The following is a 16,697-nucleotide window of genomic DNA, read 5'->3' on the forward strand; positions in this document are numbered from 1 at the left end:
CCTGCGCTTCGCGCCCTCGTCGACACTCGGCTGCGGCGTGGTGTGGCCGTTCCACCCTATTCCCATATCCGCTTCGCCCTGCCTAGGCTGGGCGATGTCGCCGCCGTTGGCAGTCGCACCTATCGGTCTCCAAGCGTCCCCGCCCGGACCGTCCTCGACCGGCGTCTCCAAGGCGCCACGCGGTCCGTGGGCTTCCTGCGCCGGGCTCGCGCCCCCCCCTGCTCCGCGCGGTCCCCCTCCAGCAGCTGACTCCATCGCGATACTGGCTGCCACTACCTTTATAAACCTCTCATCTACCTCGTGCTGCTATGCCCCTGACGTGGAGCCTCGTGAGTCGGACGTCGACGTATACGTCCTTTCCTGGGCTGCTCGTCTTGCGCTTATGTTGCTACTCGGCATGCAGCTTATGCGTAACGGACACTTTACATTTACAATGACCTATGTACTCTATATAGAGCTCCGTAGTACGTCTATAAGCATGCTGCTGCTCTTCACATTATACCGGCGCCGACTTTCCATTAAGCCTACCGGGAACTGCCTGCTGCTATCGCATGCAACGGCCTAGGCCGGTCTTTACATGTAAGTCGCTACGGCACCTTCCTCTTACTCGTGCTTTACATTCTACGCTCTCCTTGTTATCTGGAGCTATGTCGCTAAGCGCCTTGGTTCGAGGTTAGATGCTTGCATACTGGCTTTTAACCCCATGTCTTAAACGTGTCGCCAATGAAGCTGCCCTATTCTGTGACAATATGGCTTCCCGTATGTCGGTTGTCTTAAAAACCCTCTATCCCTAAGCAGACCGCCTTTTGCCCTTTTCCCCTCGCTTCCCATAGCATTCTCTAGACAACGCTCTTTCCATGTTCTCCTAACCGCTAAAATTTTTCCCGTGTTTCCGTTAATATCTATGCTCGTGTTCTGTAAGGCGGCCCTGGCCCTTCACTTCCCCGCCGGTTTCTTCCAACGATACAAAAATAGGAAGAGTTCCTGCTCCTATTCTGCCCCGCTTAAACGATTCAAAACGGCAGCGTCGCTCTTACGCTATACAACCTCGCCATGTCTTCGTCCCCGTCTTCGGCCGCCTCTCCGCCGCATCTGAAGAGGCCCTTAGTACTGGCAAGAGCGTCGACGGTGACATGTCTATGATGTTCTTCGCCCAGCCCGACTGCCCCTCGAGGTTCGCCCACTAAGACGAGCACCGCATCAAGAACCTTAACGCCGAAGGCTATCGCCCGTGTCTTCCTGCCCGTCCCCTCGTAGCTGCTCCCGGCCGAGTACGCGCCCTCCGCGCGGAGCCGGATGCCGCCGACCCGGCTGTCTCTCTCTCTTTAGCCTAGGTAAACCTCTCGATTTACGGCCAGCCGGTCGTCGACCCCGACCGGTCCGAGCATCGGTTCTTCGTTAACAGCCACGTCCACTCCCATGCCCTCCCTGGGGTTCGAGTGCCGCGACGGTCTCCACGCCGGCCCGGGCGATACCGTCGTCTACAATTCCCACGCTCGTCGTCCGCGACCATGGCTACCATCCATGCCCCCGCCCTGTATGCGTCTCCTCCCTGCCGCGTCGCTGACTTCTCCTTCTGGCGTCCTCCCGCGCTCCTTGGCCTCCCGACGGCCACTTCCCCTCGGCCCCTCCCGTCGTCTCCTTCCACGGCGTCGTCGCCGGCGCCGGCCTCTCCCTCTTGCGACGGGACCTCCAGCCCGGTCTCGACGCCGTCCGTCTCCGCTGCCGGCCGGGTAGTCGACCGTGTCTTCGTTCCTCAAGGCTTTTGTGCGCAACCCAGGGGGTTGCCTTACCTCGTTACCAATATGGGTCAATTCAGGCTCATAGCCACTTTCTTGTTACGTTATTCGCTACTATTTATTACGTATTCCCCACCTCGCTGAGCCTTAGTCCAAAAGTAGTGGATGGGCGGCTCTTTGTCGCATAAGTTATCAAGCCTGCCTAGGATGATTACTCATGAAGTGGCGGTATTACTACGCAACGCAGGCAACAAGTCTTTCATTTGTGTATAAAGAGCTGCACAATTCCCTGCAGCTCGTTCACTCACTTCTTGTTCTTTAGATAATTCTCATCAATTGACTGATGCCATTCAGGTCGCTTTGCACAGCCGCTGTCGTGCCAGGTGTGGGCCGTAACTGTCTGACACTCTTTTTTAATTTCCGAGAGCAACGGGCACAGAGCAAAAGTACGTTTATGGCCAGTGCGGTTGAGAGCACAGCTTAGTGAACACATCGACCCACGCTTTTTGCTGTCGGCGTCCTGTGTCAGCCCATGCCATGTGATGAGCGTCTATTTGCGGCCGTCTGCGGTCGTCATTGCACTTCCCGGCTACGAGATGACTTCGGCTTGCAAGATGTAGCCGTACTGCGGCAGAAGTCACCGACCTTCGGCAGGAAATGGCTTCCATAGCATAGGAATTGGAACAAAGGCAACAATTGGACCTTCGTCATAACGAGTTTCATCGTTGTAAGGTAAGCCAATGGCGTCGCGCGGCGCCTTCCCGCCTCTCCGAGTTCTCACCTGAATCGCTTGGCGGAAAGGTGTTTAGCTGAATTCGGACGGTCGCGCTTTTCTGCATGGTTCAGCGTATACATCTCAATTGAAGACATCCAGTTAAGTACTACATGACTCCTGGGCGGCATCTCGACACCGGACAGCATTACGCGTTCCGAATGGTGATCAAACCCTCTCCAGGTACTGTAGCAGTTCGAGGGGATAGCGTCAACTCATTTTGTCCAGAAACGAGCGGACAAACAGTCCATGAAACAGCTTCCAGGCATTGCAACCTCGGACGCTATCGGATCACTTGCGGCGCATGGCTTCCTTTAATTGGCCGTTCATCGTCACAGCTAATTTGTGTCGAAGCCGGTTCCTTTCACCCCAGCACCGTGCGGCTGTTACTCACCGAGACGATCGAGCTACAAAATTGTGCGTTCCTGCCTTATGTATCGCCGTGCTCGCCTCGCAACAATAGAAACACCACCCAGATTCCGCCGCTCAATCATGTCGCAGTCTGAGATCATTCAGGCCATTCTGGCTAGGAGGATCGCACCGCAATGGAAACATCGAGGGCAAAATGCACCCGCCAGGTTGTCGCAAACCGGTATCAGGAAGGTCTCGGAAGCGGTATGATGTCGCGACCAGCGGATACTGGGTCCTCAAACGGGCCCAAGGACTGTGCGTCGCAGCCAATGACCTGCCAGGCTCCTTTCCCTACGGAATGGTCATGTTACGGGCGACATGTGGTATTGAAACACCCCTGTGCCTGGGGGCATTTACTGACGCGACCCAGTGGTGCCAGATAATGGCGAGTCTGGTTCTCTATAAACGAGGCTATCTAGGTAATCGTCCAGGTTGAAATGGTGAGCCTTAATGCCTGCTAACTTGTCTCATAGTTTGGAAGACCTGGTGATGCTCCAGGACTCTCAGTAAGTCATGACCCAATCACAGGAAACAGAGCGAAACGGAGAGTCTGAATAGCACTAGAATAAAGGAAACCCAGCGGATGTATGTTAACCACTGTGGTCAAGACTACGGCACCTAACAACACGCAAACAGAGTCAATGAGCTTTTGCAGAGCAAGGAGGAGTAAGCGCCCTCTCGCGCTCACTTGACACAGCCGTCTAACCTCGCCTGTAGTGAGAAATCTCAGGTACAAGAGGTTTGGAGTAGTATCATCCTAGCAGCGGCTTCTTCAACACAGTGGACCTACCAACTTGCAGCTAGGAAAGTCCGGGAAATTGCGGAGCAACAGCCCAAACGGTCGTACGGAGGGATTAAAAGAGGTAGTGGTTTTCTTACTAACGATATAGACGACGATTCTTCTTCCAACGAGGCACCTAAGGAAAAACGAGCCAAAAGAGACGCATCCCCGGCCACCCCTCGAGGACAGGGTGGTTTTCCATATCTAAATATGGAAATACCCTTTCCATGAATGGCATGGAATAGGTATGGATATGGATCCATGTATTTCCATACTATTGGCTGAACCACGCCACTAACAAGGGTTCCTACAGGGGGCTACCTACAGGGGCTGTGGGCCTGGAACCCCCGCTACAAATCCGCACATCCACAAAATCAGCCTCACCACCAACCCACAGCATACCATTATCACCTGGCGACAATGGATTCTGAGCCTGTGTTAGTTATGTTTCTTCGATTCTGAATCCATTGCTTCGGATTCATTCGCGTCTATATCTCCCAAGACAAGAGAAAACCTGCTTTTGGATCATGAAAACATGCTCATCTGGCAGTAATGTACCGGTAGTAAAAGGGTTAGGGGAAGCGGAGTTCAAAGGCAGGAACCGCCTCATATATTATCTTTATTGTCCCCAGAATGATCCCTACAGTACTTCTGTCACCGCCAGCTTTCGAAAACACCCTGAGGGCAAGAAAGTATGTCATCAACGTCGCAGAGAATTTATCTCTTCTTCAACCGTCCATCATCGAAGGATTTGATCAACTCTACGGGCAAGCGTGGGATCTGGGCCGTGTCTTCAAAGGCTACCTTGACCAAGAAATTATCAATAAAGAGAATTCGCCCTATTACGCCGCTTCTTTGGTCCTTCATCCAAGCTATCGCACGACGTACATCCACTCAAATTAGAAGAAGTGGCATAAAACTGCTTTCAAACGGGTCAAAGACCTTTGCTACTCTTACCGAAATACAAACGACGGTACAATTTCGTATCATGTACTGGACGAAGAAGAAGACAATGGCCTTGATGCATTTGATCGTATTTCAAGAAATCTGCAGAATTGTGCTCGACCTACAAGTCAAGACGAGTATGAAGATTACATCTCAGGTGATCCATATGAGATTGCGCCAACAACTGCTTTATCATGGTGGCTTCAAGAGCGACATAGGAACCGACGGCCGAAGTTATCACGAATGGCAATAGACATCCTATCAATGCCAGCGATGAGCGACGAGCCGGAACGGGTGTTTTCAGGGCTCGTCGTACGATCTCCTGGGAAAGGGCACAATTGGATGCGGACCAAATTGAAAAGGAGAATTGGTTGAAGCATTGGGTGAAGAACAATGTCTTGAAGAGGGAAGGGGCGGTGGCGTGACCGTGGCGTGAGAATTCGTGCAAATTCCCGTCTGATTTCCTCCTCGTCTTGGAACAAAACACGTAAGATTTGCCTACCCTCTCTTTTGGACATTATCATTGAGCTCAATCAATTACTTCGTATTTTTAATTCACCATATGGTGTGAATTTGTCCATCTTGTCGAAGGTGTCTTCAGTGACATTTTGTCGTCGTGCACGGACCAAGTATGGAAAGGTGTATTGCAATACTTGCAATAAATGTGGGGCCGATACCGATTATCGATTGCAGGCCTTTCCATGTATGGAAAACCACCCTGCTCGAGGAAGAAGAACGCCTCACCAGCGCACCGAAGAGAACCTTACCAGCTTATCGACAAAGAGACCGTTGCCCAGCGTGCGACCTTTCTACACACTCACTGTCAGGCTGTTGGCAGGTATTTGATGAATTACGACCTTCTCGATTCGAAAGGAACGACCGACTTTGCGAGAGGGCAAAAAGAGCGTTACGAGACGACCCCAAATTGCAACAAAGGGTCGATAAGATTCGCAAAGAACAGGCATAGCAATTACAGCAGCTTCAACCGTCACAAAACCGGCTTATTGGAAAATCGTTGGAACAGCTAATCCCGCCTTTGTCTACCCAGCAGGCTCAAAGCCATCACCTTCATCGGCTAATACGGACTACCCTCTTCGCAACTCGACTCTCCTTGACTCAGGAGCTTCCCTAAGCGTCTGTAATAATCTTAGTCGATTCAGGTCCTTTAGGAAAGCCCGGAACGATTATCTAGTCACAGGGGACTCAGAAGTCCGCATCGAGGGCTACGGAACGGTTCACGTTAAAATCACGGCACCCGACGGATCGAAAAAGCGGCTACGGTTGAAGAGTGTAGCCTATTGTCCTCGATTTTCAGCAAGCCTTATTTCTTTCCAGGCTCTCCTAGACGACGGAATTTTCTGGGATACCTTTACGACACCTACCCGGCTGGTCTACCGCGATAAGACCCCGATTTGCATTCTATTACGAAAATACCGTCAATTTCTACTTGAATTTCAGCCCGTTACTAATAACGACATAGAGGAAGCCGCCTTTCAAGCCTCTAAACCTCGAAGAAGAGGGTCTCGAGACCCTAGGCCGACTGCAACGGCTTCTGCAGACCTTTGGCACGCTCGACTAGGCCACCCGGGACCACAGTCTCTTCAGAAGTTAGGGCAACGCAAAGGAGTTCACATTAGAGGTCCGAAAACAGCCGAATGCGAGCATTGTGCTCAAGGAAGGGCCTACAGACAGGTCTCGCGAAGACCCCCTTTCCGGGAAAGAGATACGCCCTGCTCCGAGATCTGGATCGACTGGACCGACTTAACCCCTGATTTTGAAGGCTACGTGCGAGTTATGTTTATTACTGACGCCTATTCCGGCATGGTATTTCCATATTTTATGCGGACCTATCGAGAGAAGCACAACTGGGCAGCGCTACGAGATTTTATCGACTGGATGAAGCTTCGTTTTGAGTATAACGTTAAGGTAATACGGTCTGACGCGGAGTTATTTACTAACAAGATTCGAAAATGGCTACGAAAAGGGTATTTCAGCAGAAAGATCGGCCTCAAATACCCAAGCCCAAAACGGGGGTGCAGAGAGATCAGGGGGCATCATCACAGAAAGGGCCCGCAAGATGAGGATTGCAGCACGGCTTCCCCACGACCTTTGGAAAGAAACAGTGGAAGCTGCTTGCTATGTGAGAAACCGGTCCCCGAGGGCACCTAGGACAACAGCGAATTCAACGGACCCTGGAAAACCCTCTCGAGCTCTTTACGAAAAAGGATCAACCGCATCAACACGACCAACTTAAAGCTTACGGCTGCAGAGCTTATGCAATGACTTCTAACGCACAGCTGAAAAGGAAGCGGTTGCAGAAGCTTGATCCAAGGGCTTATATCGGCTACCTTGTTGGCTATAATTCGACGAATATCTTCCGGATTTGGATTCCCCACCTTAAGAAGGTCATTTCAACACGAGACGTAATTTTCGACGAGTTAACATATTTCGACGGCAAGTTCGAGCAACCCACGCTGCTAGCTAGCATCAACGAGCTGGTTCAGAGGGTGGAAATCCCCGAGGATCAGAGAGCCAATCAGGAAATCCTTGATGAAGAAAGTGAAGAGGAGGAATTTGACGATTTTGAAGAAGAGGAAGAGGAAACGGAAAACGACGACGAAGAGGCCGAGAAGCTACAACAAGAAGAAGCTTCCTCATGACCCCACCGGCAACAGACGACGAGCTAGACTCTATTTTTTCAGTCTTGCTTCCTGTCTCTAACCCTGAGGGGTGTGGAAGAAAAGACCCCTTGAGGCCATCAAAAAGAGGGTTTTTTATTCTACCCAACGACGATTTCACGATTTCACGACCTAACGATTCAACGCCCTCATTTTACCTAATCTAACACTAGAACAGCCCGATCTGATGCCTCTAACCAAGGAGTCTTTATATGTCACAGGGATAAGCCAGGAAGACCGATTTCGGATCGATTTCACGACTTTCACTCAACGCCTATAAAAAACGGTATTCACGGAGCCTTTACAGCAGGCAGGCTATTCAAGCCGAAGACAACAAAAAGGACGCATAAGAAGGACCTTCCCGACCCTCCAGAGACCCAAAAGCAGCTACATCGGCACCCCTTCAAGGAGGGATTCATTAAAGCCCAGAAAGACCACTTACAGTCACACGAAGAGATGGGGTCCTTTCTAGAGGTTCCTTGGAAAAGGGCTGCCGGCAAGCAAGTTCTAGGCTGCATGTGGGTCTTCATCTATAAGACCGACAAACACGGGTTCCTTCAGAAGTGCAAAGCCCGCCTCGTGGTATGCGGCAACCAACAGAAAAAGGGAGACCTACCGACCAGGGCCACAACGTTAGCAGGAATGTCTTTCCGAGCTCTGATGGCTATAGCAGCCGAATACGACCTCGAATTAGATCAAATGGATGCAGTCAACGCCTTCGTTAACTGCCCTGTCGACGAAGTAGTCTATATGAGGATGCCACCAGGATTCAGCAAGCCAGGAAGGATCCTACTACTTAGGAAAGCTCTTTATGGACTACGACGGTCGCCTCTTCTTTGGCAACAGCACCTTACGGGTTCACTAGAGCAGCTTGGATTTCAGAAGGTTCCACAAGAGCCTTGCGTGATGAGAAAAGGGAGTATTTTAGTGTTTTTCTATGTTGATGATATCATTTGGGCATATCGGAAAGAGGACCAAGAAGAAGCTAAAAGAGCTATGCAGGGTCTTCAAGAGCGGTATCAGATGACCTTATTGGGAGAACCTAAGTGGTTTCTAGGGATTCATATCATACGGAACCGGTCTCAACGGACGATTTGGCTGACGCAAGACGCCTATATCGACAAAATCGCCCACAAGCTTATGACAGACTTACCCATGAGGAAGCTGCCGGACACACCGATGACTAACGAAGAGCTTCTTCCTTCTCCTTCTTCGGACCAAGCTTCTAAGCAGGATATTCACCGATACCTTCAGAAAGTCGGATCTATCCTTTTTGCAGCTATTTCAACAAGGCCCGACGTTGCATTCGCAGTCTCCCGGCTAGCTAGACATAACCAGAACCCCACCGATTCACACCAACAGGCCGCAGACCGAGTCATCCTTTACCTCTTTAACACACGTTCTTATGCAATACAACTAGGGGGCCAACGAGACCAGAATTCGAATGCGGCAGAGATATTCCTTTGTTCAAGCGATGCTTCCTTCGCAGATAATACACTCGACAGAAAGAGCTCTCAAGGTTACGTTATGACCCTTTTTGGCGGACCTATTGCATGGAGAGCATCAAAACAAGCAACCGTCACTACTTCAAGCACCGAAGCCGAATTTCTTGCTATTTCAGAGGCAGCCAAAGAGGCTATTTTTATCAGCAGATTACTACGGTCGTTACAGTTAGCTATTCCGATCCCTTTACAGCTAGAATGCGACAACAGTCAGACGATACGACTACTCGAAGAGGATAACGCAAAGCTTTCAACACGGCTTCGTCACGTTGATATACACCAGCATTGGCTACGACAAGAGACTCAGCAAGGCAGAATTCGAATTCGTTGGGTTCCGACCGCAAAGATGCGAGCAGACGGCCTAACAAAGGCACTTTCATTGCAGAAGATACGAAGTTTTCAAAGATTGATTGGCATTATTGATATTCAAGAACGATTACGGCTTGAGACCCGAATGGAAGACTTGCGGGCTAGGATCAAGGACAAGCATGGGGGTGATTCCCTAGGACCTGCTGCTCTATAGTTCCTCCCTACTGGGCATTTGAGGAGCTTTCTCCCTAGACTGGGCATTTGAGGAGCTTCCTCCCTAGGCTGGGCATTTGAGAAGCTTTCTCCCTAGTGGGCATTTGAGGACTATTCACATGAGACGCGGAGTCTCCCTTCAATGAAGTTTTACCCCGAAGGGACCTCTCGAGACACTCAGACAGAGCTTTTGAGTTTACCTTGAGTTTTCTCCCTGACGGACCTCTTCAGAGGAAGGCTTCGAAGCTGTTTAGCTGAGCCTGAGGGGCAGCCACAGCTAAGGGGGTGTGTCGCGAAGCACGTCTGAGATCTTGAGCTCGGGGTGACCATAAGGGGTATACAGCTAAGGGCCCCGACGGGCTAGACAGAAAGGCAGCCTGCAGAGAGTTCTGAGGCTGCAGAAGACTATTAGGAGACCGCATTAGGCAGCCACACAGGCTGTAGAGAGACTGCATATACGGGGGAAGCTGAAAGAGCCCTCGGCGACTAGGGAAAGTCAGTATGCAAAGGGGGCTGGGAAAGGAGCCCAGCCCCCTAGATATTGTACCTATACAACTGAAAAGGGGATATCAATAGGGAACCAAGGGATATAAATAGGGAGCCTAGAAGAGGGCATTGCAAGAGGGACAGACACAACGGAATACAACAAATCATACCCATCGTTACACAATCAATGCCCACTTGCATGCTCTCTTCGTGAGAGAAGTAATTGGCATTGACTTGACGGCATTCGTTATCGCAGATACGGACAAGGTCCATAAATTGACTAATTTCGGTAGGAGTATCTTTGCCCTTAGTGAGAGAAAGTCTCCAGATAACGTTGTCGTGGAGGGCACGTCGGAGGTGAGCAATGAGCGCCCCACTATCCCACTCGGTGAGCTTGGCGACGGCATACCATTCGGGGAGGAATGTCGTAAGGGATCTATGGCCTTGTTTCATGTCAAAGATTTTGAGTTGGGCGGTAGCTTTAGCGTCAATATCCCCGAAGGCTGACTGAAGGGTGTTTTTATGGCATTGACATCGTCGAAGAGAACCACCCCATCTTTAATGTTGTAGCGGACTTGGTCATGTGCTTTGCCTTTAAGGCATGAGACGACATATCCCATACGTTGAGGTTCCGAGTTCCACCAATCTTTATTCATTTCGAGCTTCAACTCGAGGTGCTGGAGGAAATTCGGCAGAAGCGTGGGGTCCTCTCCGGTGAAGGCCTCAGGATCAGGGTGTTCTGGTGTGCGGTGTGAAGCTCCTTTGACTGAATGATCTTTATGTACGCTTCATTTTCTGCCATAAGACGGGCGATCATTGCGTCTCCATCACTTTTAGAAATGAGCGTGTTTTCTAGGCGGGTTTGGAGGTCCTCCATTGCCCTATTTGTCGTCGTGGTCGAGGCACGTAGTGAATCGATTACCGCTTGCATACTGTATGCGGCATTGCATACGAGGAAGACTTCTTTCATGAGACCGGCTGGGTTAGCAACAAAGGCATTTCGGAACGTTTCATCGGTATTGCTGGCGTTGAGGAGGGGGCAGGGGGGCACTCGATCGACGGGTGTGGGGTAGCGGTAGCCATTGGGTTGTTGACGGTGATGGCTATAGTGCAGGTGGCGTTCGACAGTTTCGTTACGTTTTAGTTGACTTTGCGATTGTGATTTGTTGGTTTGTTGGTTTGCTGATTCGTTGATTGGTGAATTTGGTGCGGTGGTGGTGGTTTAGGTGGAAATTTGGTTGCAGGGTGTTTTGGTGAGGTTAGAGGTATCGAAATCAATAGTCACGTCGCGGACAGTGGTCTATTGAGGAAGGGTAGTCGGTAGACAATATGTGACGGTACAAGTGCACGAACAAGGTCGAGTGCGACTTGGGTAAAGTGATTGTCTACAAGAGAGAAAGAGGTTCCTAAGGAAGACTCTGACTTTCGCTATTTACATGAATAAAAGCGGGACCTTTCATAAAGTATGAAAGTCACATGATCGTTCCCTCACAGTAATCCCAAGTAAGCAAAGCGTCGAAGAGCTGTCGTACAAAAGCTTTTGTCAGGTTTGCTTGTGTCCACGTATCAGTTTGTGACTGAACAGCATCTCCAACTATGGGGAGTGGCGATAAAGAAGCGACAGTCGGCAAAACCCGTATCGAAAGAGTTTCATTGGCTTCCACCAATACGCTGGGATAGCCAAACAAAGAGCGGCGTACCATCGAAGAGGGCAGATGAGTAAGGCAACCCGCACAGATGACTTCCCCCATGGCCGTATTAATGGGCTCAACTGGATATGCTATTCGTGGGAAGGCGTCTTGAGACGGACCGGCATTGTTTTCTTCTTCTCCAATGCCTTCAAGACGTCCTGACGCGATTTGTTGGCATCCTCAGTCGTTGAATAACCGCTCTGCACGTTTCATCATGGCTGAAAGAGAGGGTTTCGAGCAGTTTGTCCTTTCTCATGTTGCTTTCGTTTAACCGCTCGATTTCGGCCCGTAACTCGCGCTTTAATTTGCGCTGCGAGTCGTCGTAGAGGCATTCGCTATCAGCGTCCCGACATCGCCAGCAAGGGTTTCGTCCATCACACTATCAATCCCAGTTTCAGTACTATCATTCCGCTGGGAAACTTTGAATTGGAGTAAAGGCAAAGAAGTTGAAGAGTCCAATTTTTGTACTACCTTGATTCGTTTCTTGCGGCAACGCTCGCAAGCCTTGGGTACCTGGATTCGACGGGGTATATTCCGTTGTTGCCGCCCCGTAGATCGTTGGAGGAAAGGACTAGGCTGAAGTCGGGGTTGAATTTGTGGCATCCCTTTCATAGAAGCAACTGCAAAGTTCTATCGTCTCCCCGATCCACAATACTGAGGTTTGGGACACGGACAGGGTGGTTTTCCATATCTAAATATGGAAATACCCTTTCCATGAAGGCCCCCTTTCCGCTCCCTGTGCCCGATTTTTAGTCTCCCTGTGCACCTTACCGTACTTAGCAAGACTCCACACGTAGACGCGTAACACACCATAATACACACAATTGGCGTCGCGGCAAGCAGTGCCTCCTGATACAACACCACAAGCCAAAATAACTCGTGATAACCACCCACCTCGCAATACCACATCGCGTCTGCGCAGCTAAGTTTCCAGAGGCACACAACCGCCACAAAGCAGCTAATCAAACCGTTCTTTCGTCAAGATGCTTCTCCAGCCCCCGCCAAACAATATGCCACTCTTTGAGACCTTTGACGATGCGTTTGACGAGCTCCAGCGGCATGCGCGCTGCCAAGGCTACGCCATAGTTAAGTTCAAGCCAAGCAACTACGAACATGGGCTCCCACGCCGTTACGACATCGTATGCGCATGCGGCGGCCGTGAATACAAGTCAGCCTCGTTAGGGCTCCGGAAGACTGGCACTAGGCGGACTTCCTGCCCGTTTAGAGTCAAGGTTGTGCGCCTGAAGCTAGAGGAGACCTCTGGCGAGTCTCTGTGATGTGCCCAAGGCACAACCATGAGGCCAATAGGGCCGGTGCCTTCCCAGAATACAGGCGCCTTCATCCACATCAACTCCAGCAGGTTAAAGACTCGAGGAAGGTGCCTTCCATAAAGAGCTACTTGACGATGAGGATCGCTTCTTCTACCAGATTGTGGGCCTTGACCCTGCCTTGCGGCTTTGGGCACAACATTCACACCTCATGATGGCCGACGTAACGAACAACACGAATAGATATGGCCTCAAGCTGCTAGAGATCAATGGAATCACTGCCTTGGACTCTATCTTCCCTGTGGCTTTCTGTTTAATCCCTTCCGAAGCCACGAACGCATTTACCTGGTGTTTTATACAGCTTCGCGAGTGGTTACAGTCAAAGGCAAGGCTAAGAGGCGAGGCTGACGGCAATGCCTTTATCCCACATTATCATCACTGACTATGACGCTGCTGCGCGCGCTGCATTGACGGCTACCTTCCCGGACTCGCAGCTACAGGTCTGTACGTGGCATATCATGAAGAACATCACTACAAATGCGAAGAAGCGCTGGCTTGGCGACTATGACGATGACGACCCATTTGACCCGCCGCAAGAGCCCCAAGGCGATGAAGACCCCGGGCGCTCTGCTGCTGCCGGAGCCACTGCCGGAAAAAGAGGCCCTTGTGCCTTCACAACAGCTTTCCGGTCCGTAATGTATGCCCCGACCGAGGACGAGTTCAACAGCCGCTGGGACATCGTCAAAGGCGCCTTCTCAGACCAGCACATTATTCTTAGGTATGTGGAAGAGGTCTGGATGCCTGTACGAACACAATGGGCGCGCGCTTGGGTCTGCCGTTACCGCAACTGGGGCCACACAACGACCTCGCCTTGTGAACCCCTTCACTCAAGCTCTCGCACCTTCCTTCGCAACGGCCAGTCGAATCTGCTTGAATTATATCATGCCTTGCAACTACAAGCCTCAACCTCACGAGAACACCATGATCGGACCGTTGAGCGCGAATCACGACGGACTCGCGACCCGTTCCGGCTACCATTATAAGATACCTGGGTTGCCGCCGAATACGCCGTCACAGGAGTAAGCAAAGCTGTAAATTTATGTGCTACGAAGGCTGTGCTTGGAGAGGATTGCAAGCAAGCCAGCAATTCCCCTTATTAATCGTCATCCAAAAGGCTCCTGTTCGCTCCTGTGCATATGATCAAATGGCTCAGACTCTCAGTTAGAAAAACCCCATCCCCGTTTTGCTGACCCATAAGAGAGCCAAATTGTCACATTGAGAGTTTCTGCAAGCAGGCGAATGTATGACCAGTCAATTCAATGCTTCCTGGGCAGTCACAACCTGGCCAGCACGCCGGGCAGCGTCAGCAGCCCGAGCAGCCATAGAGCCATCCGTGCGACGCCGGATATCATTGAGATCAAAGGACGCATCAAACATGATGCCATTCAACGTCTTGGCGCGCGAGACGGCGACGTAGGTGAGGCCAGACTGGAAATCGCGATGGGATATATCGGCAACAACCCATTCAAGCGTAGCACCCTGTGCCTTGTGCACAGTGATGCTATATGCAATTGTCAAGGGAAACTGAGTGCGAGAGCAGGCATACTACCCTTGATGAAGTCCCGCCAGGAGCGAAAGATAGGCTGGACGTTGGCTAGCTCAGGGTCGTCGAAATAAGGGGGGCCGGTATAGCGATCGAAGCGGACCATAATGACAAAGGGATGATGAGCTTGAGGATCCTGTACGTGATCCTCATAGGCAAAGTCATATATGGTCCCCAGTGCACCATTAACAAGGCTAACATCAGTCCAGACGTTCTCAGTCAACATAACTCTTGCCCCAATGCAAATGGGTAACTGGTTATGTAAGTTGCCAGCAGTCATAGAGTCAGCTTCGGCGGCTTTTGGACCGACATTTGTTGCCCGAACCTGTATGCAAGGCACAGCTAGGCGTTCCATATGATCCCTATTGAACTCGCGGACCTGGGCATTCGTTGTGTAGATGCGTACTGCCCCGTCAAAGCACGTAACCTCGGCTAAGGTCAGATTGGCCTGGACGCGGGTGCAGAGCAGCTCCCAGTCTAGGACAGTAGGAGCATTTATACGTAGGCTCTGAAGAGCAGTGCGAAAAGGAGCCTGCTCTTCGCCCTGCTGACGCAACACTTGTCGTAACACAACTGTCTTGTCGAATGCCAGGTAGGCATTGCGGCCATTGATATCAGGTAAAGCCGTGAGCATAGACGTAGTAAAGAGCGGCTTCTCCATAACAGGTGGAAGCTGGTAGAAGTCGCCGAGCGACAAAACGCTACGGCCGCCGAAAAAGGTGTCTTGATATTCGGGAAATATTTGTCGGAGGCGGCTATCAATGTAGCCAAAAGTACGCAAGCCAATCATTGACTTCTCGTCGATAATGAGGTAGCGGAGGTTGCGTAGCTTTGACTGTAGGTTGGCAATGTCTGTAGGGCCTAGCAACGGCAGCTCCGTTGAAGATTTGGTAAGAGGGAGTCGTAGAAGGGAGTGTAGTGTAACGCCGCCAATTGCATTAGCAGCCACACCGGTAGGGGCAGCCCGAGCGAAGCAGGTTGGAGATAGCTGCCCAAGACGTGCACAGAGCGCTCTGATCATAAAGGATTTACCTGTGCCACCTTCTCCGTCTACCTGCACAAGGAGCGGTGCCGGGTTTGGCTGTTGAGGGTCGAGAGCCTTCTCAAGATGTCGAGTAAATAGGTCAAACACAGTGCGCTGCTCGACGTTAAGCTGATCAAAGAGGCCATCAGGGACATCATCTTGGTTGTTGCCTAGGGGGTGTGAAGCTTTAAGCTCCTTCCAATAGTCATGCCCCAGAATGGCTAAATCCGGATACTTGCCAATGTAGGGCTGCCAATCGTGAGCAAGGTCAAAATCGCGATTCCCAGTAAGTCAATGTCATCTTCATCTGGACCACGATTTGGAAGCACTGCAGCAAGCTCTTCCCAACCCTCAGCCGCAACATCTTCCTCGTTACGCGGTTCTTCCTGGAATTCCTCTTCGACTGGAGGAGGGAGGTCCCCGTAGTAGTCGTCTGGATGAACGTCGTGGACAGCAGAGCAATGGTCGTATGCCCCAGAGAAGGTGTCGAAAGGGCGCCATCTACCTCTTTGAGTTCCTGAGGGTCGCGATGAGGATGGTGGAGGGTTAACTTGACACGACAAAAGTCCTCGTACTGCTCGTTACCGCGGAGGGCCTTGTACCGAGGGAATAGCTCAACACACGGTCAGGGCTCGGCTGTAGTAGTGCCAGGCTGCCGGGCGTGTAAAGTCAACTTTGGTGAGAAGCTCAAAGTAGGTCAACTGCGCCCATTGATCGTTGCGAGCGAGGTATTTCTGATATATATTCCTTGAGGCCCGAATACCATCAGCAGCTTCATCTACAATAGCTGCCTGCCATTGCTCTTGAGGAGGGCGGCAGTCAACCGATCGTACAGTCCTCGTGCTTTGCTGGAGTGGTAGGCTGAGCAGCAGGTGGTTAATCTCCATAGCAGACCAGTCACGCTCAGCCGTAAGCTTGTTCATGAACTTGGCGACGAAGCTGACGAGACCCTGTCGTGCATTGACTCTAGGCAAGATGGCCCTGGCGACGTCGCGGTAGCTCTCCGTCTGCTTCTCAGCTTTAGAGCAGTACTTGCCGAGATAGTTAACAACTGCATGAAAGGAGGTGCAGGGAGAAATGTCATGATTTGCAAGCCAGCCAATAGCCAAAAGGGGATTGAAGTTGTTAAGCAGAGGGTCGTTGCGTGCGCCATCATACACAAGGAATGTCGGGTTAAGGCCATGTGTGACGTGGGCCTCGGCATGGGAGGCGCGAGGGGAAGTGGAATCGACATAGCTTTTCCCTTGACAGAGAGTTGTCAGGCAGTCGGCGGTG

General features: G+C 51.2%; 2 protein-coding genes across 2 annotated transcripts; one reads left to right on the forward strand and one right to left on the reverse strand.

Annotated features, from left to right (window-relative positions):
* Nucleotides 1–13,208: 13,208 nt before the first annotated feature.
* On the forward strand, nucleotides 13,209–13,838 carry HRG_08634 (MULE transposase domain-containing protein; the record flags this gene model as incomplete). The annotated part of the gene is made up of 1 exon (XM_044867105.1): nucleotides 13,209–13,838. The coding sequence occupies one exon, from the start codon at nucleotides 13,209–13,211 to the stop codon at nucleotides 13,836–13,838; it is 630 nt and encodes a 209-aa protein (XP_044717992.1).
* Nucleotides 13,839–14,369: 531 nt separating this feature from the next.
* On the reverse strand, nucleotides 14,370–16,345 carry HRG_08635 (uncharacterized protein; the record flags this gene model as incomplete). Its single annotated transcript, XM_044867106.1, has 9 exons — nucleotides 14,370–14,438; nucleotides 14,502–14,651; nucleotides 14,709–14,723; nucleotides 14,778–14,875; nucleotides 15,104–15,259; nucleotides 15,431–15,671; nucleotides 15,772–16,017; nucleotides 16,097–16,123; nucleotides 16,256–16,345. 9 exons carry the CDS (start codon nucleotides 16,343–16,345, stop codon nucleotides 14,370–14,372), a joined length of 1,092 nt encoding a protein of 363 aa, XP_044717993.1.
* Nucleotides 16,346–16,697: the final 352 nt, after the last annotated feature.

Source organism: Hirsutella rhossiliensis, assembly GCF_020360975.1.
Source record: "Hirsutella rhossiliensis strain HR02 chromosome Unknown scaffold00010, whole genome shotgun sequence".
NCBI classification, from domain to species: Eukaryota; Fungi; Ascomycota; class Sordariomycetes; order Hypocreales; family Ophiocordycipitaceae; genus Hirsutella; species Hirsutella rhossiliensis.